General features: G+C 41.0%; 1 protein-coding gene and 1 long non-coding RNA gene across 2 annotated transcripts in view; both read right to left on the bottom strand.

Moving 5' to 3' along the window:
• Positions 1 to 24,357, bottom strand: part of LOC141610822 (uncharacterized) — a 266,728-nt gene that overhangs the window by 76,696 nt on the left and 165,675 nt on the right. The gene's annotated exons all lie outside the window — the stretch shown is intronic.
• Positions 18,854 to 20,944, bottom strand: LOC141612664 (hyoscyamine 6-dioxygenase-like). The gene is made up of 4 exons (XM_074431471.1): positions 20,730 to 20,944; positions 20,353 to 20,603; positions 19,828 to 20,143; positions 18,854 to 19,256 (listed from the first exon to the last, which is right to left on the bottom strand). The coding sequence occupies exons 1-4, from the start codon at positions 20,931 to 20,933 to the stop codon at positions 19,005 to 19,007; spliced, it is 1,023 nt and encodes a 340-aa protein (XP_074287572.1). The 5' UTR covers positions 20,934 to 20,944; the 3' UTR covers positions 18,854 to 19,004.

Raw genomic sequence — 24,357 nt, 5'->3', positions numbered from 1 at the left:
GTCACCATGCACAGTAAAATCATCCATAAATACCTCAATGAAATTTTCCACATACTCAGAGAAAATACTAATCATACAGCGCTGAAATGTTGCGGGTGCATTACACAACCCAAATGGCATGCGCCGATACGCGAATGTGCCAAAAGGGCATGTAAAAGTAGTCTTCTCCTGATCCTCAGGAGCAATAGCGATCTGAAAATAACCTGAATATCCATCCAAAAAGCAGTAGTATGCCTTTCCAGCGAGTCTCTCTAACATCTGATCAATGAAGGGGAGGGGAAAATGGTCTTTCCTAGTTACCGTGTTCAGCCTACGGTAATCTATACACACCCTCCACCCATTCTGGACTCTAGTAGGTACTAAATCCCCATCTTTATTCTCTACAACAGTGACTCCACTTTTCTTAGGGACAACCTGAGTGGGACTAACCCACTTGCTATCAGAAATAGGATAAATCATACCTACTTGGAGAAGTTTCAATACCTCCTTCTTCACAACATCCATCATAGGAGGATTCAACCGCCGCTGCGGTTGCCTTACCGGTTTTGCCTCATCCTCCAATAGAATCCGATGCATACAAGTTGATGGACTTATGCCTTTGATATCAGCAATCGTCCAACCTATTGCTTGTTTGTGCTCCTTCAACACTTCAACCAACCTCTCTTCTTGTTCCTCGGTGAGCTTACTAGAGATGATTGCAGGCAATGTATCTCCCTCACCAAGAAACACATACTTCAAATGATCAGGGAGTGGTTTCAATTCTACAACGGGTGCCTGCAAAATAGATGGTAACAAGGTTTCACTAGGCACGGTTAGTTTTAAAGGAGGTGGCTCTGTGTGCATGAATGACACCCCCGTCAACTCAGTAGCTCTTTCCTGCAGGTTAGTAGGCAATAAATCATCAAAATCATCTTCTACTATACCCTTCTCAATCACAACCTGGTACTCATCTGGATTGTCAAAATCAAAGGTATCCTGCACTAATGGCTCAAACGTATCAATAAGACATAAAGAATGGTCATCAGTGGGGAATTTCATAGCATCAAAAATATTATACTCCACCACTTCACCATCAAACTCCATAGTAAGAGAACCGCTAAAAACATCAATCTTAGTTTTTGCAGTTTTCATAAATGGTCTCCCTAACAGTATAGGGGTAGCATGTCTATCGTGCTCCATATCTAGCACATAAAAGTCCGCAGGGAAAATCAATTTATCAACCATAACTAATACGTCCTCAACTATTCCCTTTGGATAAACATTGGACCGATCCGCCAATTGAATGACAACATTTGTTTTACTCATAGGTCCAAGTTTTAATGATTGATAGATGGAATGGGGAATTACATTAATAGAGGCACCCAAATCTAACATAGCATTATGAATTTTGGTGTCTCCAATAGTGCAAGGTATTGTGAACATTCCCGGATCTCCACACTTAGTGGGCAATTTTTGTTGAAACATTGCCGAGACATGTTCACTTACCTTCACCTTTTTAACTCCCTTAAGCCTATTATTCCTCTTTATAGTACAAAGTTCTTTTAAAAACTTTGCATATCGAGGGACACTTTTAAGCAACTCTAGAAGGGGAATATTTACCTCACATTTACGAAAGGTTTCGTAAACATCGTTGTCATGCTCCTTCTTCCGAGTATCCTTCAATGCTTCGGGAAAAGGTGGTGTGGGCTCATAAATCTGGACCGGTGGATCCTTAGCAATCGAACTAGGCACCACAATATCTTCCTCAATCACTTGTGAACTCCCTTCTTCTATCACAATCTCCTCTTCCTCCTGGATTGTAACTTCTTTAGACTTAGCTTTAGGCTTCTCTACTTCTACCAATTGCCTTCCATTTCTCAAGGACACTGCACTCACATTCTTCCTCGGATTCTCTACCGTTTGAGATGGTAAAGCACCTGACTGTTTAGCTTCCAACCGATTGACAGCAGTAGCTAGTTGACTCACCTGGTTTTCAAGATTCTTAAAGTTTTGCTTATTATCAGCTCTATCTTGAGTAACATTGAGAGTAAGAGCCCGAATCATATCCTCCGTGGACATTGATGAGCTCGGTGGTGCTTGCTCAGCTGCTTGTTGAGGTACTTGTTGATTAAATTGTTGTCCTTGTGGTCTTTGGAGAAACTGGCCTCTGGGAGGGCCAGACGATGGACCGGCTTGAGAATTTCCCCAACGGAAGTTAGGGTGAGCCTTCCATCCTTCATTGTAGGTCTTGGAATATGGATCCCATTTCTTGTTATTTGTAGTACTCTCCCAAACACCATTCACCTCTTCTTGGCCACTCTCTCGCAAGTAAGGGCACAAATCATTAGGGTGACCCTCAGTAGCGCATATGCCACAAACAGTGGCCATTTGTCTCCCAGATAACATGTCACGGAGAGTGGAAACAATATTATCAACCTTTTCCTCTAAACCAGGACTAACACCCATAGCATTCACTCCTCTTCGTGATGGTTTCCTCTCAAACTGTCTAGAGGTCTCGCCTAGCTAGCTCGAAATAACCTCCCAAGCCTCATCTGGATTTTTGTTGGCTATATTTCCTCCACAAGCAGAGTGAATCATGCGACGGTCATCTTGGTTCAGTCCACCACAAAAATACATAATGAGATCCTGGTCAGAGTAACCATGATAAGGGCAACTAGCACAGAGCTTCTTAAATTTCTCAAGGTACTCATACATAGTTTCCCGTCTTCTTTGTTCAACATTACTAATGGCTCTTTTCAGTTGAGATGATCGAGAAGGAGGAAAATATTTCTCCAAGAATGCCTTCTTCATACCTACCCAAGTAGTGATACTTCCCGGTGGTAGATAGTTTAACCAGTCTCTCGCATTGTCCTTCAAGGTGAAAGGAAATGCTCTCAATTTCAATCGCTCACAATAAGCAGTGGCTTCATACCAAAGTGCACACAATATGAAAGTCTCGAAAGATGCTTATTTGGATCCTCAATGCTCATCCCACTGAAACTTGGTAATTGATGTATCAAACCAGATTTCAGTTCAAAAGTAACCCCATCATCCAATGCTGGAAAAGTGATGCACAATGGTTGAACGTTAAGATTTGGAGCTGTGAGCTCCCTTAATGTTCGAGTCTCCCTAGCCATATTCTCAGTAGTAACAGGAATTTCCGCAGTATCTGAATCAGAGTGTATATCCTTCTCGGAATCTGAATGCTCAAAAACAACTAACGAACCTTCTCCAATTTGCCTTAACCTGAAAAGTGTGCGTTCAATCTCTGAGTCGTAAGGCTCGAGTGGTTGGTCAGAAGAACGAGTATTAGGCATAAACTAAAACAATAAAGTGAAAGTCTATACTAAAGAAACACAAAAATTAACTATTGCCTTCCCCGGCAACGGCGCCAAAATTTGGTGAGCCGAAGTCGTATGCTCCCAAAGATAGTATTTATAACACTTAAAACCTCTAACTAAATGATAGTATATGGTAATAAGGATCGATCCACAGAGAAGGCGATGTAATTTACGTGAATTAAAGTATAGAAAACAGGTAACCAAAATGGGGGGATTTTAAACGATTGAGTAACTAAACAAGAGATTTAAATAAACAGTTGAATGAAGAATAATAAATGTGAATTCAGATGGTTTAAACGGTCTCGGGGTAAGAATTTCCACAAACTGATTATCAAATTGATCATAGACTAACAAGTTCCAATTGACTCTTGAGCAAACTATCGTGGGAACAATTTCCCAATTCCTTTGTAATATTATTTGACTCGAAACGCGATAATCAAATAACCTAATTATCAAACAACCTAATACACGCGATTAAGTTTAATTTAATAACAGCATGAACGAATAAGGAACGATAGAAGTGACGACCAATAAAACACGCGATTATTAGTTCGAATCACAAGTTAATTCTCTCTTTAACCTAGATATGATGAAACGCATCCAATACGAAGGGTAAAGATTGTTACTTTATCTAGCGAGGTTGAACAATTACGGATTCATTAACTAGAATAACAATAGATTGATAATTGTGAAGATTAATTAGCTACTTTAATCTAAACATCCAACAACCATAAAATTGAAACAGAGAATTAACAATACTCAAGAGATAAAAGGAAGATGAATAATAGTCTCACAATTTGAATAAATCAGATGCTTCAAATCTTAATCCGAGATGGAAGGATTAGTTGCTCATGTCTTTCTTGCTAGCAAAATACCTAGGGTTCTTGTCTCCAAAATAATACCTAACACTCCATGCTAGAGTCTAACCAAGTACTTAACCTCATAACAATTATTCCTAAAAATAATAATAATCATAATTCCTAGCTGAAAGTTTGAAACAAAGGAAATAAAACACGTCTGAAGCTGTGACACGGGCGACCCGCGCCTGGACCCGCGACCCGCGCCTGGACCCGCGACCCGCGCCGATTCCTGTAAAAAGGCGTGTTGCTTTTTTCTCTTCTTCCGTCTTTCTTTGCTCAACAATGGGCTTTCCTCCTTGCTTGATTCATTCACCTGATGGGCCATAAGGGACAAAACCATATGCAAAAGATCCATCCATACAACATACTCCAATCCAAATAATACCCAAACTTCATTGATCCATAATCTCTTCTAATTATCCCAATATAGTACCAACAACTTAATAAGAGTATTAATGCAATTATTCCTCCAACAACCAATTTATACCATAGTTATTCGCATAATTCACGACTCTTAAACCCGTGCTAAACACGGCATATCAGTCTATATTAGTAACTCTATAAATACCGCACATTCATTGCGCGAGATCTAAACTAGTTATTAATTACCTGTAAAAGAATTTTACATTAAGCCTTGTTCTTTTCAACACACTAAGCCCAGTTCTTTTATGTTCTTTTCAGTTTTCAGTTGAAAAGAGCTTAATTGAACTTAATGGTGCTGAACTAAATTGAATATAAATTGATCACTACAATATAATTGAATGAAACTGAGCTAAATTGAATAATATAACTGAAGTTAGAGTTAATTTATGAAGAGATGAGTTGAATTATATTGAATGGAACTGATCTAAATAGTGCTGAGTAGAAACGAAACGAGTTAAAATCAAGCCAGAAAAACAATGGACTTTCTCCGATTCCTTGAAAATAATGCTCTATATTTCTTTTTGGACTATTCACCAGAATGCCCCATTTTCTTTCTAATCATGTTTATGTTAACAAAATTTACTCTACATTATTATTGAAATTCACCATCCATTCACAGCCTTAATCTTTGTGCAAAAATAAATAAATAGTGATGGGGCATATTCTGCACCCGCTGACCGAGTCAACATATTGACCAAAGTCAAAGTCATAAGACAACAAGTCAACAAGAAGGACGGCCTAGCCGACGAAGCATGCCGGCCTGTCACTTGGGTCTTGGCCTCGGCAACTAGCCAGCCGAGAGACATATCCGTGTACTCACATCCAGTCCCCTCGGCATGAAGACAACCAGGCCTGCCGGCCTGCCATGGGTCACCCGGCCGAGGGTAGAACGGTCTTTCCACCTGCTCTGCCACTTGGCCACTTGGCCACTACGTGACAAAAGGTGAAAGTCTATAAATACTCCACTTCTCTCAACGAGAAAATGATCCCAAATCTATCCCAAATCTATCTCACAAATCACATAATCTGGTATAAACTCCCTTATCTCTCTACAATATACTTCGCCAAGTAACATACAACTTATCTCTCTAAGTTTACTGACTTGAGCGTCGGAGTGAGTACACTTGGCCCCAAGCCGAGTCCTCAGTTTGTTCATCTTAAACAGGAAAGAGCGAAAGGAAGAGTCAAGTCAACGGCATCATTCAACAAGCTCACGTGGTAACAACACTGCTCCGAAATTACACCCGGAACAATTGGCGCCGTCTGTGGGGATTAGATACTAAAAGCTAATCACCTCCTATAAAAAAAACCCAAAACCCATTCAAAAAGCTACGAAGATGTCAAAACAGCCAGAACTTGTGAGTGTAGAAACTGAATTCTACCAGGACGAGACGTTCCCTAATTCTGAGATCGGGCAGTCCCCCACCGGCCGAGTGATTGAGCCGGTGAAGTACGGGATGCCAAGAGAGCCACAAACACCTGCCCCGCCGACCAAGTCATTTGTCATGATACATGTGGTTGATGCGGCCCAAATCGAAGCTATTCCTGGACACGATGGGTAGTACGCCGCTAACCCCGTCGCAAACGGTTCTGTTAACGCACCCAAAGGTGACCAGGGCCCCTAAGGTGACTCCGAACAACCTGTCCGGAGCAATGCAAGATGTTGGGCGTACCAAAACGCCAGCGGTGCCCGTGTTGCCAGTGGCTGACCAAAGTCCTTCCCCTACTCACGGGAGGATAGCGTCGCCACGGAGACAACGAGGCCCGCCCCGAAGAGAAGAAAGAAGTCCGACTCACCAAAGTCGGACAGGAAGCCCTTCCCACCAGAGGGAGGCAAGCCGGACAAAGGGTGCGAGGAGCCGATCGCCGCGTGTCATTCGACACGTGGTCGGGCGACCCCTCGGTGCTGCGTCCTCGAAGTCCCGGTGCCGACTAAACTGAAGCTGCCGCCCATATCATACAAAGGGGATAACGACCCCACCGACCATGCCGAGGGTTTCGAGTCGTACATGTCGGTGTGGGAGCAACCCGATGAGGTGTGGTGCTGAGTATTCCCAACGACTCTTCATGGCATGTCACAGAGTTGGTACAAGGGGCTACCCAATGGCTCGGTATATTGTTATGCCGACCTAAGAGACAACTTCATGGCCCAGTACGCTTGCAACAAGCGAAGGGCCGTGCAGACGTCTGATCTCCTGACTATCCGACAGGGGGAGGACGAGTCCCTCCGGAGCTACGTCAAGAGATTCGACGCAAAGGTTCAGCAGATCCGAGAGCTGAACACTGAACTGGCGGCCTTCGCGCTGATGAAAGGCCTACCGAAAGGCGATTTCAAAAACGAGCTCATCAAGTGCGAGGACCTCAACTTAGACTCCGCCAGGAAGATGGCCGACCGAGCCATAAAGGTGGAAGACTATCACGGGACTGGGTAGGCCACGGTGAATCGGGCACCCGAGAGAGGAAAGAGCGCCGGACGACGTAGATGAAGACCACCGTGACGGGAATAAGTCACGGTCCGAGAGATTTAATAGGAAACGAGAACTCGGCGGGTGCGGGGAGTTCGGGACCATACACCCCGAGCGATGCATGCCAGTCTCACCCCCTGGTCAAATCACCGGCCGAGGTCTTCACCCTAAGCAAGAACGACGGACAGAAGTGGGCAAGGCCCCCAAGAGACGAGGGGGGGAGGGACGGTGACACGAGCCGATCTGCGAGTACCACGGCCATACCGGCCATAAGACCGACTTTTAAATCGGCACCTAAGGGACGCCATCGAGGAGCTAATCCGAAAGGGGAGCCTCGGCAAGTATGTAGTGGAGACCCGGGGAGCAAGCTCGACGGGCGGATAGAAAATCCGTTTTTCAACGGATGAGAGTAATCCGGTGATGCCCATCAGCCCCCGACACTAATTTACGTCTCGGGCCAGGGGAAGCACAAAAGAGCCCATCCTTACGGCGGGGAGGGCAAACCGATGAATACAGGTCGACAGAGACACGGAGGGTGTTCCTCTAATGAGCCATTGGAACACAGACAATCTAAGGAAATACTTCGTATAGCGGCAGAGGTGTCCAAAACCGTTGTGAGCACCCCAACGCATGATTATACCTTATGAAAAATGATCCAAGTTTTCCATCAAAGTACTTGTCCCCTCCATAAGTCATGCCAAAGAAGACGCCACGGCCAAGCCCGTGCAGTCACTACAAGTGCAGTTAAGACTCGCGAAAGCGGCCAACATGCTTAGGAACGTATAAGTACAGTTGAGACGCAAATCTATCCGCCTCGGCCAACCGAGGGTCTGGCAGAGGAAGCGATCAATATGTCTACAGATACGAACGCTGTCGAGCCGTAACCCCGATTGCCTCGGCCAAGACCGGGAGCGACGGGGACACATCGACCGATACGCTAACATGTTCACAACGGTGGTTGGGAAACGCAAATCTGACCGCCTCGGCTAAGACCGTGCGCGGAGGAGGAAGCGACCAACATGCCAACATGTTGATAAACGTTTAAGTACAATTGAGTGCGCCTTCTAACTGCCTCGGCTAAGCCGAAAGTAAAAATGAAATAAGCGCTCAATATGTTGAATCGTAATACCTCGGCCAAGCCGAGGACCAACAAACAAACTTTATTGAAAAAATGTTTACAGGTGAGGAGAATACAGACGACGGCCGTCCCCATAGGGATAGCCTAAACACAACCTACCAATGTTTAAACAAAAACAAAAAGGTACAACAAAAGATTACAGACATAAGATTTGAAGCGCCAAAAGGATGGCAGGGAGGAAAGGCTCAAAAGTTGGCCCCCGAACAGCTGAAGCTATCCGAAATGCCGGGTGAATCCGGTGACGACCGCCCGTCTCCCTATGCCTGTCCCTGCTCGCCACCGGCAGCAGTGGCAGCATCACCAACAGCGGGTGGCTCAGAAGCCGACTTGGCAGCTTGACTTGCCTTAGCCCTCTCAGCTTCCTCCCTGGCCTCCTTCACTTTGGCATCCATTCACAGCCTTAATCTTTGTGCAAAAATAAATAAATAGTGATGGGGCATATTCTGCACCCGCTGACCGAGTCAACATATTGACCAAGGTCAAAGTCATAAGACAACAAGTCAACAAGAAGGACGGCCTAGCCGACGAAGCATGCCGGCCTGTCACTTGGGTCTCGGCCTCGGCAACTAGCCAGCCGAGAGACATATCCGTGTACTCACATCCAGTCCCCTCGGCATGAAGACAACCAGGCCTGCCGGCCTGCCATGGGTCACCCGGCCGAGGGTAGAACATTCTTTCCACCTCCTCTGCCACTTGGCCACTTGGACACTACGTGACAAAAGGTGAAAGTCTATAAATACTCGACTTCTCTCAACGAGAAAATGATCCCAAATCTATCCCAAATCTATCTCACAAATCACATAATCTGGTATAAACTCCCTTATCTCTCTACAATATACTTCGCCAAGTAACATACAACTTATCTCTCTAAGTTTACTGACTTGAGCGTCGGAGTGAGTACACTTGGCCCCAAGCCGAGTCCTCGGTTTTTTCATCTTAAACAGGAAAGAACGAAAGGAAGAGTCAAGTCAACGACATCATTCAACAAGCTCACGTGGTAACAACACTGCTCCGAAATTACAACCGGAACAAATAGAGCATTTCTAAATCAGACGGAGTATGTATCATTATTTTTCAATTTGAATACTTTCTCTCCATTTCTATAAGATAGTCTCAGCTTAAATGTACGGTAAAACAACGATATTCTAATCTGTAAAGCACAAATTTCATCCTATAACCACTTGTATATGAGCATTATACAACTGTCCAATTATCCAACCCAATAGTAAAAAAAAAGAAAAAAAATCATAAACCTCTCAAAAAACATTCGTTCAGCCTCTCAACTCTCCACATTTCTCTCAGAAAACCTCCATTACTCTCCAATTTGTTCTATAATGGAAAAAGATATGCAATCGACAATATATTTTAGTTTTATATTCTTGATGATTTGGGTTTAGTGCTCGTTTGGTTCATGCAGGAGTTGAATTCATGTGGTAATTTGCAACTCACCGGATTCCAAATTCTGTACACAATTCCCATGAAATGACAAAAATATGTTTGGTTAGCTTTAGGGGAATTTGTTTTTCCCATGAATTAAACTCCAATGTTATGTTTGGTTAAACTACTCCAATTCACATGATTTTGATTTATAAATACAAATATACCTTTATCTAATCTAAATAACATATTTTATTAAGGGTAAATTGGGTGGGGGAATAAATGAAGGAGTTTTCAATTACCTAAGAGGGGTAGGTAATTAAACTCTTATATAATGTAGGAGTTGGGAACTTCATGGGATTTGAAAACTTCTCCATTTTGCAATATTTGGGGTAACCAAACAAGTTCCAAATAATGCAATGCATGAGATTTTGATGGGCAAACAAACAAGCACTTATTGTTACTGAAATAATATGATCTCTTGCGTTATTCTTTGCATTTTTCATTCCGGGTTTTGGTAAACCTTGGTAATCTAGAAAAATCTAGAGGCATAAACCTAGGTAATCTACAAAAATTTCGAGTTCATGAATGCTAACTTCGTAGAACAATTATATATTACAGACTGGTTGTATGTTACTTTTATATCACAATTCATGTTGTCTATTCCCTCTCTTAGGTAGGGATGTCAGGGGGCGGGTATAAGTGGATATCGCCCCGCACCCGCCCCAGTTGGGGCGGGGATGGGTAGAGCTTTGGCGGGTGGTGAGGCGGGTGCAGGTACGAAAATTGTACCTGTAACACCCCGACCCAAATCGGATCGGGAGCGGTTACTTATGATAGCTCACCAGGTTGTGTACATGGCCCACAAATCAACACGGGTCCTTTATAGCGCATTTTGTCCTCACTCATACGCATCCCGGGAACCCTATCACTGGACCTCTTCAATTATCGTGGGGTGTTACAGTCACCCCCACTTGAAGAACGCAACGTCCTCGTTGCGCCTGGGAGCATAACCGCTATCCCAGAATCCTCCCCGCTCGGTGTGTGATCACAATGGAGCGTATAACCACTGCCTCCAGGAGCGTATAACAACTGCCTCCGATCACCACACGGTCGCAGGGTTGCTCTGATACCACTTGTAACACCCCGACCCAAACCGGATCGGGAGCGGTTACTTATGATAGCTCACCAGGCTGTGTACATGGCCCACAGATCAACACGGGTCCTTTATAGGACATTTTGTCCTCACTCATACGCATCCCGGGAACCTTCCCAGGAGGTCACCCATCCTGAAACTACTCCCAGCCAAGCACGCTTAACTTTGGAGTTCTTTCGCATGGATGACCATAAAAGAAAGTGCACTTTGTTGATATGAGTAGTACTTCCAATCCCTTTAAGCACTAGTCATTTAAGCCTATCACTGGACCTCTTCAATTATCGTGGGGTGTTACAGACTTACAGTACCCGCCACGGGTAATGGGGCGGGGATGGATTTTGCATCTTACCCGCCTCATACCCGCCAATCATTAAAAAAATTAATACGATTAAAACAATTTTTTAAATCTTATTTAGTTATAATTAAGATATAATGTTAATAATAGCTATTTTATAAAGTTTTTTACTAACTTTGGTAAAAAACTAAAATTATAATGATAAATTTTAAAAAAATGGAAATTAATAATGATTAAATCAACCTTTCCGAAAAAATGTATCGAATAAAATTATGGTGTAGCAGGTTAATGGGTAAGCGGGGAGGGTACGGCTTTATATTTCCGCCCGTTGGGGCGGGGATGGTTTTGGAAACTTCTACCCGTCACGGGTGGTGGGGCGGGGATGGGTACGAGTTTTTCTGGGTGGGTACGGGTACGAGGGAATCTATATCCACCACCGCTCCGCCCAATGACATCCCTATACTCTTAGGCCTTCGAAAAGACAAAAAATGGTGAAGAAGAAGACACTGATGATGACAATGATTTGGGCTCCGTAAGAAAGGTTCCGAGCTCCGTACGTGACTATTCGAGCTCCGTAAGAATGGTTTCGAGCTCTGTAATTTTATACGCTAAAATTGCAATAAACCAAGACTATGTACAATTTTTTTAAGAAAGGGTTCGAGCTCCATACGTAACTATTTGAGCTCCGTAAGAAAGATTTCGAGCTCTGTTAGGACTATGTAAAAATTTTGGTAAGAAAGGTTTTGAGCTCCGTAAGAAAGGTTTCGAGCACTGTAATTTTATATGCTAAATTGCAATAAAACATGACTATGTATTACATAAGCTTCATCATCCATCGATTGTAATTCTTTGTATAGATATTTGATTATGATTAAAGATCGTGACTTAATATAGATGAAAAAATAATATTGAAGAAATAGATAATTGAGTAACTGCATAATTAAGAATCAGTTAGAAAAATATGGAGAGAGGGAGAGAGAAATTTTTTGACTGCGTTGAATATCCAGTTACTGAATATAACTGAATATTGATTTAGGCTACATAAATTAGGGAAACAAAAATTAGAGTGAAAAAGACTAAACTAACATTGGTTGTATAATAACACTATACCAGATGAGGTATATTATAGTCTACTAACTGACAGGGGGAAAATGTAACCACAACTTATGTAAAGAGGTTTTACAGTATTGATACCGCTTCATCAATTATTCCTTTTTCTTAATTTAATCGTAAATTTATATAAGGTTGTGCTTTTTCACATGGGTCGTGCTTTTTCACATACGGATTTTACTCTTTCACATACGTCTTTTACAATTATACCCTTGTCATTTCCCCAACTCAATTAATTTTTGCAACTCCCTACCCTTCACCTCCCTCCGTACAACCGTACTCCGACGACCCGTGCTCCGGCCGACCTCGTTGCCTCCTTTCTCCGACGACCCTTGTCCGACCTCCATACACTCCCCTCTGCCGCGCGCTCCTCTTGTCCGGACCACCCCGCTCCGTCTGACGACCACCCCGTTCTTGTCCTTCTCCGACAACACCTCTCGTAACACAAAATTGCTGGTATTAGTAAAAGGAGCAACAAGTGTTATGACAATCCCTTGATTTTTTGAACTCAGCGTAATCGATGTTTGCCCATTACTATTTGATATCTTCAAGTCACCATTTTCTATCAATTTAGATGATTCCAATGACTCACAACTCACATTGTTAAACAATTGATAAACATCTCACCACTTAATCTCATATGTTAATAGGTTTTAAGACAGCACTCGTATCAATTGGTAATTGGTAATTAGTTTAACTAATTAATAAACCCTACTTTTAACAAAACAAATTAATGATTGTTAAACAACAAAATTAATTCACTAATTGAAGAATTATAATCCATTAGTCAAGTTTTTGGAACAATTAGATTCGATCTTGGGGAAAAAAAATACATATAAGAGTTAGTGTGTTTAGGTTTTAAGTAAAGGGTATGATATGGAAACTTAATGAAAAAATGTATGTGAAAGAGTAAAGTTCGTATGTGAAAAAGTAATTCCGTTTTCACATACGAATTGTATTCTTTTATATACGAATTTTACGATTTTACCCTTGTCATTTTTTCTCTATTCGAAAAACAATTACCCACACCTTTGCACCCCACCCAGCACTGCCACCACCACCTTCGTAGCCGACAAACACCAGTTGGCTACCTAGTTCGACCAACAATGACGTCAATTAGGTCGGCTTTGCCACCAATCACCCAAAGTGTAACCCTAGAAATTAAACGTCACATTCACAAAACCATCAACAACAACTAGTCCCAGTTCCTCGGCTCAATCACAAGAAGAAAATAACCTGGAGCGAAGAGACAAACATGACAATATTCATGAACCCAAAACTTGAAGAAATATTGTATTTTCCACAAAGATTGTTATGACTGTTGCTCACATAATGATAATCATGACAACGAACCCATGAACAAACGCTAGTGCTGATTACATCATCATGATTGGTGCTGATATGTTGATAATGGCGTTGGTTCAAGTAATTTATCGCCAATTTATCGGTTCAATTTGTTAATTACTTCGTAATTTATTAATTGATTAATGGAAAAATTGACGGGAATAATCCCACCTTTAGCTCATCTTCCAAGAATAATCCCACCTTTTAATAATCCAAAAATAAACCCACCTTTTAACCCTATCTTCTTTAAACAATCCCTTTTACCTATTACTTGCTTAAACGGTTTTAAGTGTCTTAAAAGAGAGTTCTTTATATCGCCCGCAAATTGTATATTTCGCCCGAGTAAAGGTTAAAAATACCCCTTCCATTAATCTCTTTCACCTCCCACCATAATTCATCTCCGACTTTCATACAACTTCACGTTCACCTATAATCATGACAAACAATATATCTCTTTTTAGTTTTCCATCATTTAGTTTACTTATCATACTTGGTAATTCATATAAATTTTTGCAACATTATTGTAGATTAATTGAAACTTTGTCATTGTCCATGAAAAAAAATCAGGGAAAAAATTGAGACAATACGCTGAATGCACACGAACAAATAGGTGGGAATAAATTGATGCACTTAGAATAAATCAGCAGACCACTTTCCTCCCCACCAAGAAAACTAATCAACTTGAATGACACATCAATTAATGTCACTGACCAACGGTAGTCCCGTGCGTTCTACACGACAATTCCATGGCGGTTCGTGTACAGTACACAACACGATTACGTTGGTCCCGTGCATTGGGCGCGAATGGCCTTGTAATAAACCGAGATAAAAGGAGATGAAGAGAGATTTAAAGGAGGTAGAAAGGGTTGGTAATGAACTAAAAGAATTAAAAGAGAAATTCATACTGTCACTCATGTTATTACCTTCTATAACAAGTCATTTTTATAAGGGGATTGTTCAAGGAAGATGAGGTTAAAAGGTGGGATTATTTTCGGATTATCAAAAGGTGGGACTATTCTTAGAAGATGAGTTAAAGGTGGGATTGTTCCTGTCAAATTTTCCTTGATTAATTCACCAATGTTCCAATTCTTATTTTTGTCCGAATGTGAAAATCTGTCTAACAACTAACAAGTAAGTTATCAGGGTAATTCGCGAAGTAAGATTCATTGTTCAGCTTTTTTTGGAGCAAATGGATTAGATTTTAGGAAATATGTTGAAATAGGTTTTTGGTAAGGAAGGGTAGTGGATGAGAAGGTAATGAAAAAGTTTTCACAAAATCTTATTGAAGACGGCACATATCCGTCACTTTGGAGTGATTGATACCATTTTCTCTCACAAATGACCCAAGTAGAGGAGAGAGGGAAGCACATGGGGGTGCCCCCACCTTGTCCCCTTATCCGTTTTGTGAGTGGCATTACCCGTCCATTGCTCCGACCCGTCTTCAGTAAGAGTAGCTGGTTATTCTTATTCTCAACTTTTTCTTGATACAAACAAAATGAGCACAATAGTCAAGAGGTGATGAGATCTATGGAGCAAAACTAAATTTTAATTATCCAATCGTGAACTGCCACGTCTAATTAGGACCGTCAATTTTTCATTAAATAAACTGTCAGCCCTTAATTAGCGGAGAATTGGAGATAATGTCCATTGATCGGTAAAATTTATACGACAAAGTTATGTGCACTAATGCAGGCGTGCAGGATTGGCTCAAAAAGTTGAAATTTAGTATATAATAAAGCCGAAAGTTATACGACTAGTAGTATAATCCCCTTTGTACTAAAAGAATAAGAGATTCCAAAATTTTTCCGCTTAAATGAATTTGGCTATAATTGGACTTTCATTATATTATATCTGTAATTGGACTTTTATTATATCATATCTGTAATTGGGCTTTCATTATAGTATTATATTTACAACTGAATTATACTGAACTTTCTCTTTTCCATCGATTAATACAAAATATTAATAATAATAAATTTTACAATTAAATTTCAATTTGAGTTAAATATTAGTTTGTATAATTGTTATTTTCTTTAATATTCCTATCTAAAAACCGCGCATTCGCGCGGGATCTATACTAGTATGCCAATATGAGCTTTCCATTTCCAGGGCCGTCTAATAACAAGTTCAGAACACAAAAAATATTTGAAGCTGATATAAAACTTGCATTACTTGCTGAATATTTTCTTATTATTTGGAGGGCTTAAATCGACTTTTTGAACCGAGCCCCTCAAATTCATTAGACGAACCTGTTCATTTCTTTCACCTAAATAAACTGATACAACTGTGAAGAAACAACCGTGAGAGGCTTGATGGCTGAATCGATTGTGACGGAGCTGGTTAAAATTATTGCAGACAAAGTGAGTTCGGAAGTTTGCAGAAGAATAGCGGGCGAAGCTGATATCGATTCCCAAATAAAAGGGCTTAACGATATCAAAAATACCCTTGAAGCGACTCTTCTTGACGCAGATTCATTGCTGCAGGTGTGCAGTCAATCTCAACGAGATGTGATCGATAAGCTTGAACGTGGACTTGCTAAATTAATCGATTTTCAAGATGCAAAAGCTGCAAAAGCCAAGCAGAAACAACTCATGGTTGGAAGTAAGCTCACCAAAGAGACGCGCTTGTTCTTTTCTGCTTCAAATCAACTTGTCTCCTCCTTTAAGGATGCTAGGAAGATTAAGGGTATTACGGAGGAGCTAAGTCTTATTGCAAGAAACCATGAGCAATTTGGAAGCATATTTAGCTCGTCATCTTTGAACCAAACCCGAACATTGAGCAATGTATCAGGGTCTTATATGAGTACTGATATGGTGATTGGACGAGATGGAGACAAGGATAAGATGGTAAGCTTGCTGTTAGACTCCTCCAACGCGGCAGGGATCCTCTCTGTTGCTCCTATAGTTGGGATGGGTGGAGTTGGGAAGACTACATTAGCTCAATATGTGTACGGTGATGAAAGGATTAAAAGATATTTCGATTTGCAGCTTTGGGTTTTCGTCACCCAACATTTTAGTGTAAAGTCCGTGTTACAGAAAATAGTAGCATGTGTCACACGTGAGCAGCGATCTCTTGACTGCGAGATGGATCAGCTCCAACGACACCTATTTCAGGCGATTGCCGGGAAGAGGTTTCTGCTTGTTTTGGATGGTGTATGGGATGAAGATAACTTGAGAACAAAATGGTTAGAATTGAGAGCATTGCTCAGGGTCGGGGCTCAGGGGAGTCAAGTTCTCCTTACCACACGTAGCAACACGGTTGCTAAAATTATTGGAACCCAAGACCCATACCTGGTTGATGAATTAGGAGATGATGATTCTTGGAGTCTCTTTCGACATGTGGCTACAACAGAGTGGCATGAGCCAGGGGTGGAAAGCATCGGAAAGGAGATTGCAAAGATGTGTCCCAAAGTACCCCTTGTTATACAGGCAATTGGAAGCGTTTTAGCTGGGAAATATACTGTTCGGGAATGGCGTGCGTTTAGGAATGATCAGCTTAAAAATTTTGCCTCTTATGGCCAAGATGTCATCGGCACACTTAAACTCAGTTATGATCAATTGGGAATAAGGCTAAGACTTTGTGTTGCATACTGCTGTTTGTTCCCAAAAGGGTTTCTATACCAAAAAAGTATTCTCATTCATCTGTGGATCGCCATGGGATATGTTGAGGGCGAGTATACAGACCAAAGTCTAGAAGAAGTGGCGGAAGGATATGTGTTGTGCTTACTAAATCGAGGATTTTTCAAAACTACCGACTGGGATGGATTTAAGTTGCCTAAATATTTTTGGATGAACAGCCTGATGCATGACTGGGATGGATTTAAGTTGCGAAGACTGACAGGTCTTGAAACATTATACCATTTTGTTGTAGGGAAACCAAGCAACTCTCTCAGTCTATATGGATCTAAGGCTAATCTTGCGTGTAGTTTAGCGGACCTAAGTTACTTGGAAAATCTTAAGGGCTGGTTGACAATCGTTTTGGTTGATCGATCAAGTAATATAGTTTCAGAAGCCAAAGCTGCAAATCTGAATAACATCCAAGGGATTAAGCGCTTGCGTATGAGATTTAAAAGGAGCAGAATACAGGATGAGATGGTCCTAGAGAACCTCAAACCCTGTGCTGAACTAAAACAACTCTTTATAGAGAACTACGCAGGGACGAGGTTTCCGTGTTGGATGAGAGAACAAATCCATTTATGGCTTCCAAATCTAGTTATAGTTGAAATCAATGGGTGCCAAGAATGCATATTTATGTGCTCCTTTGGGAGACTTCCTCATCTAAAACATCTAATCTTAGACAATTTGGATAAGGTGCACTACATAGAAAATGATAGTACCAACAACAACGACATGGTAGCCGCTCTTATGGATGAGCATCATCCTTCCACTCCCTTATTTCCGTCTCTTACATATCTCACCCTAAGGAACGTACCTCAGTTGAAGGGGTGGCGGAGTGTTACAGAGTCTGCTCAAGATCGAGGTCGTCTAAGCCAACTCGTGGAATGGACGCCTACGTTTCCCAAATTGGAGAAGTTGGATGTGGAAATGGAGTTTATCAAATCATTGGCCAAAGTTTTTCCACAAGGCATTTCTTCTGTGTCGCATCTCATTGTTTTTGGGAAAACGACAAAGGTTATTGCAGAACAAACATCTCTTTCAAATGTGCCACCTAAGCAGATACAACCCGTCATCCTCCTCAAAAACTACCTTCCCATGCTCCAGGAGGTAAATTTTTCGGATGACCAAATGGAACTTCTTCCTGAGGAGTTTCGAGGAATGACTTCTTTGGAAAGGCTAGATATATATAACGCAGAAGCATTTGAGGCACTTCCAAAGTGGATTGATAGCCTTACCTGCCTTAAAATACTCACTATATACATATGCCCCAGATTGAAAATGTTGCCGTCCGAGATCAGCAACCTATCCAACTTGAAGTCACTAATCCTTAAAGAATGCTCCTGGCAGCTTGCGGAGAGATGCTTGAAGCCATCAGGTGAAGATTGGCCTAAAATTCAACATATTCCCAATATCGTCATTGAACCGCTAACAAAATGATGATTCAATTAAGTAAAGAGCTATCTCTATCAAGACGATCTTCAGGATTTAGAAGACCATACAAACCAGACCATTTACAAGGTGTCTTATCATTATTTTTGTCGAGTCCATCTTGTAGGAACTCTGTCGAGTCTATCATTATCTTTCGCATACTTGCTTTTGTTATGAGTTATTTTCTGATGACATTATGATTTATAAAGGTTGTTAGTCCCCGTTAGAGCCGCAATACCAAGGATGATGGATGAAGGAAATAAATGATCGGGATGGAGGGAGTAGTATGCTAGATCAAGGAAATAAAAAACTTGATGAGTATTGTAGGCATAAATGCCATTCAAATTACATTTTGATGCTGTGCAACAATCATGTATGATTAGTATTGTATAAGTAATTTGTAAGAAAATGTATAATCTTTGCCCTTGGGTAAGCTTGTATCGAAATTCGAGCCCGAGTGCTCTTGGTTACTTAAGTTTCCATCATATGAGGTTTCAATGCACAATCCAACTGTCCTGTAAAAGCTGCTCTAACAGTTTTCACAAGATCAGCATATTGAATACCCTTATAGATTGCTGGATTTTCCGGGCTTATCACTGCTTTCGCTGGTTCAACCCGACAGTCATTTCTCGGTCCAATGAAGAACGCTGCAGTTGTTCGAGCTTCTTTTGCATTCGTCACTACTCGATGCTCCACACTCCTCAACTTTCCATTACTAATTATCTGTCAGAAGTCAGAACATACAAATTTACATGTTACAGACTGTTTATCAGGAGATTAATCTACTCATGACTGCTAGCTTAGCTCGTAAAGTTAATCCCAGTACGGGTCTAGTCTCCTTACACATCATGACTTGGGTCCGACCCTTGTGCCGGTTAGAACTGGCACAACGGGTCGCGTTCGGGTCGGGCCAATTTGGGTCGGGTCATTTCGGGTTTCTCGAATTTTCGAGTTCGTTCGGGTCGGGTCATTTTGGGTTTTCGGGTCAAGCGGGTCGGGTTATTTCGGGTTGGGTCATTTTCGGGTCAATGATTAAGAGAGCAAAAGGCATTTCATGGTCTTTTGGGGTCAATTAAAGTTTTATTTTGTCGGGTCATTTTCGAGTTGGGTCATTTTCGGGTCGGATCAGGTCAATTTGGGCTTCGGGTGTTATTCGGGTTCGGCCGTTCAGGTCGATTTGGGTCTCAGATCAGGTCGGATTGATTTTGCTAGGTCTGGTGCCAGACTGCCAGTTATAGATAAATACACTGTTTATCAGGAAATTAATCTGAAGTGTGCAGACAATATAATTCACCTGTAATTGATATCCAATGTTTACGACAAATGCGTCAGGAATAGGCTCGATTCCAATCCAACTGCCATTATTGTAGACTTGGAGACCGGAAACATCATCTTGAAGAAGTAGGGTGATGAGGTTCGGATCACAATGCTTTCCAACTCCCAGCGTTAGACTAGGATCCGGGCATGCAGGGTAATGATTGACTGTCAAAAGCGGGACTTGACTCAGTTCATCAAAATATCCTCGTTCAAGCCCTAGTCCTTCACATATCAACTCTAGAATTCTTGATCCCAACTCGGTCAGATTCACAACATAATCTCCCACAACCTTCCTGAAATCATGTTATTAAGGAAAAACCATCAAAACAGTCACCCAATTTCTATTAGGCGACTAAGGCCCGCGACTGGTATTGGGCGACTATTTACAGTCGCCAAATAGGATTTGGCGACTGTTTTCAATGGCCCTTTGTAGTCGCCCGAGTGGTTTTTTCTTGTAGTGTTTTTTTACTCTTTAACAATTTCGACACAATTTTCCTTATACCTGTAGTTAAGGGGAGTCAGGGGCCAGTCTTTCTTGCATTCTTCAATCGGAGTACAAGAATGTCTCAAAGCATCCCGCCAATAATGAACAGCTTCTGTATCGTAATCAATACTACCCGTGAATAGTATGGACTTTTTATGGAGATCCACAGAACAGAATTTGGCTTTCTCCTCACCAGGAAGCTCAAAAAATTCTTTCAGAACACGTCTCGTTTCTTCCATTAATTTTCTCGGCACTCCATGATTAATCACCTATTTACACATATCAGTACATCACAAATTCACAACAGAAGACATTCACTTGGGTTCGGCCTTATATAAGTTATAATCTCTCCTTTCGCGTCTTTTACAAAATTAACTGATAGAGTATGAACAAACCTGAAAGAAACCGAAGTGCTGGGAAGCCTGAACAATCTGCTGAACGATATAATTGCGATCTTGATCTCCCGACTTGCTGAAATCAATGACAGGTATAGTCTGAGATGTCGGAACAACATGATCGCCTGGTCGTTTCCCTGGCGGAAAAGCATAATTGTCAGGCAATGTCTTACCATCAGCACAAGTAGAAACAAGCCTCTCCATAATTTGTTTATTTTGCAAATACATGATTTCAAAAAGTATGTCGAAATGGTACATATAAAAATCACAAATATTCATTACTCCAAATTTTTTACCAATATTGTGCATTCTATAATCTATATGCAGATGGTAAAGTATCAAGTATGATTTTCGAGATTATGATTACATTATTATGCATTTAGAACCATTTTTGAGAATGAGATTGCATTCATGCATTTCAAAATTGCATTATGTATGTCAACGTATCGGAAGTATTTACTCATGACCTCCTAGATCAGCTGGAAAAGGGCTTTTGTAGCTTAGCTAGAGGTCTCGGGTTCAGACCCTGGGAATGCAACAACATTAAAACTAATCAACAAATCTCATTGAAGACGGGCGAATGACACTAAACTCAGACAAGGGTATGACACTTGGACTTTTAAGTCAAAGATTGCATATTTTTCATAAAATTAGCCGAGTCTGAAACTTTGACACCTATCCATATTGGATACTTTTAAACGAGTCTGAGCGACATAATTTACGGCCTAATTCCAAATGAGTTCACCATGTACCCCTAGCTACGGTCAACTTGAAATTCTAAGCAAAGGGAATAAAACAAACATGATATCATAAATTTATTTTTTAAGTCGCATTATAATAGAGGCAGTCCGTTTTTCTTAAGACCATTGCTTTTGGTCTGAAATAAGACGGGTAACATGTCATCATTTTACAATAAAATGTTGTTATTTTCTGATAACATGTTACCATTATTGTTCACATCATTTTCAGGGTAAAAAATGACAACTCTAGTCATAACATTTTGTGAATTAATTGGTTACATTTTCTTAAAAAATGGCAACATTTTATCCGTCTGACAAATAAGACCAAAAGTGTCCGTCTGAAACAAGAATTTGTGTAATAGAGGAGAGGGAAAATAAACTTATGACCTATTATTCACAATAGGTTTGTCTTAACCATTGGTATAAGACATCTTCGATAAAACAAAATATCATAATTGAACACATGAATCGAATCAATTAATTGAGATAACACATGGGATATATAAATAAATACTCCGTATTTGCTAAAACGATTTTACACAAATATTGTTGTTACAAAATGACATTTTACTTCAATAATCCTATTGAATATATTTTCGCCCACTACTATTATAATAAAGATATCTTTGTCTTTTATCGATGATTTTATAATGTTTTATTATAAAATTATAACACATAATTTAAAGAAGACTTACCCGATATGTTATATAATACCATAGAAATAGAAATAGAGTGTCTCTTTTCCAACTATATTTCAAACCCCTTAATTTTGTGTAGATAAAATTAAACTAAGGTAGCCATATGCCCGGTATGCCATAAATCAAAATTCGTCGAACCTTGGATAATCGTGAAAAAATTATTAATACTCGTTATCCGAGGCTGAAATCGAATAGGTTAACTCCTGAAATGACCTCTGACGCGTGATAGAGAAACCGAGAGAAAAAGAAACAGGGTCCGGTACGACCTCCCGAACGACTGAAATTGAAGTGTACAATATACGGTTTTTCGGGATTCCAGGGTCCCGGAACAAAATTCTCCAGAAATCACACAGAAAGTTTCCCAGGTCAGATAAAGCGGCGACGCAAAATTTGAGTACCAACGGAAGACTTTAGGGGGTTCCGGTATGCCATAAACCAGCATTGGTCGAACCTCGGATAATCGTGAAAAATGTATTAATACTCGTTATTCAAGGCTGAAATCGAATAGGTTAACTCCTGAATGACCTCGGACGCGTGATAGAAAATCCGGGAGAAAAAAAAACAGGGTCCGGTACGACCTCCTGAACGGATGAAATTGAAGTGTATAATACACGGTTTTTCGGGATTCGAGGGTCCCGGAACAAAATTCTCCGGAAATCACACAAAAAGTTACTCAGGTAAGATAAAACGACCCCGCAAAATTTGAGTAGCAACGGGAGACATTTGGGGGTGCCGGTATGCTATAAACCAGCATTCGTCGAAACTCGGATAATCGTGAAAAATGTATTAATATTCGTTATTCGAGGCTGAAATCGAATAGGTTAACTCCTGAAACGAACTCTGACGCGTGATAGCAAAAACCGGGAAAAAAAGAAACAGAGTCCAGTACGACTTCCCGAACGGCTCAAATTGAAGTGTATAAATTCATGGTTTTTCGGGATTCCAGGGTCCCGGAATAAAATTCTCCGGAAATCACACAGAAAGTTCCTAGGGTCAGATAAAGCGGTCACGCAATATTTGAGTAGCAACGGAAGACATTTAGGGGTGTCGGTATGCCATAAACCAGCATTCGTCGAAACTCGGATAATCATGAAAAATGTATTAATATTCGTAATCTGAGGCTGAAATCGAATAGGTTAACTCCTGAAACGAACTCTGACGCGTGATTGAAAAACCGGAAAAAAAAGAAACAGGGACCGGTACGACTTCCCGAACGGCTGAAATTGAAGTGTATAAATTCATGGTTTTTCGGGATTCCAGGGTCCCGGAATAAAATTCTCCGGAAATCACACAGAAAGTTCGTAGGGTCAGATAAAGCGGTCACGCAATATTTGAGTAGCAACTGAAGACATTTAGGGGTGTCGGTATGCCGTAAACCAGCATTCATCGAAACTCGGATAATCGTGAAAAATGTATTAATATTCGTTATCCGAGGCTGTAATCGAACAGGTTAACTCCTGAAACGAATTCTGACGCGTGATAGAAAAACCGGGAGAAAAAGAAATAGGGTCTGGTACGACCTCCCAAACGGCTGAAATTGAAGTGTATAATATACAGTTTTTGGGGATTTCAGGGTCCCGGAACAAAATTATTCGGAAATCACACAGATAGTCCTCGTGTCAGATAAAGAGGCCACGCAAAATTTGAGTAGCATCGGAAGAGATTTGGGGGTCCCGGTATGCCATAACCTAGCATTCGTCGAACCTTGGATAATCGTGAAAAATGAATTAATACTTGTTGACCGAGGCTGAAATCGAATAGGATAACACCTTAAATGACCTCGGACGCGTGATAGAAAAACAGGGAGAAAAAGAAACATGGACCAGTACGACCTCCCAAACGGCTAAAATTAAAGTGTATAATACACAGTTTTTCGGGATTCTAGGGTCCCGAAACAAAATTCTTTGGAAATCACACAGAAAGTTCTCGCGTCAGATAAAGCGGCCACGCAAAATTTGAGTAGCATCGGAAGAGATTTGGGGGTCCCATTATGCCATAAACTAGCATTAGTTGAACCTTGGATAATCGTGAAAAATGAATTAATACTCGTTGACCGAGGCTGAAATCGAATAGGATAACTCCTGAAATGACCTCGGGCACGTGATACAAAAACAGGGAGAAAAAGAAACAGGGATCGGTACGACCTCCCAAACGGTTGAAATTGAAGTGTAATACACAGTTTTTCGAGAT

Source organism: Silene latifolia, chromosome 11 (assembly GCF_048544455.1).
Source record: "Silene latifolia isolate original U9 population chromosome 11, ASM4854445v1, whole genome shotgun sequence".
Lineage (NCBI taxonomy): Eukaryota > Viridiplantae > Streptophyta > Magnoliopsida > Caryophyllales > Caryophyllaceae > Silene > Silene latifolia.
The sequence above is the reverse complement of the archived record's forward strand: the minus strand, read 5'-3'. Positions and strand labels throughout refer to the sequence as shown.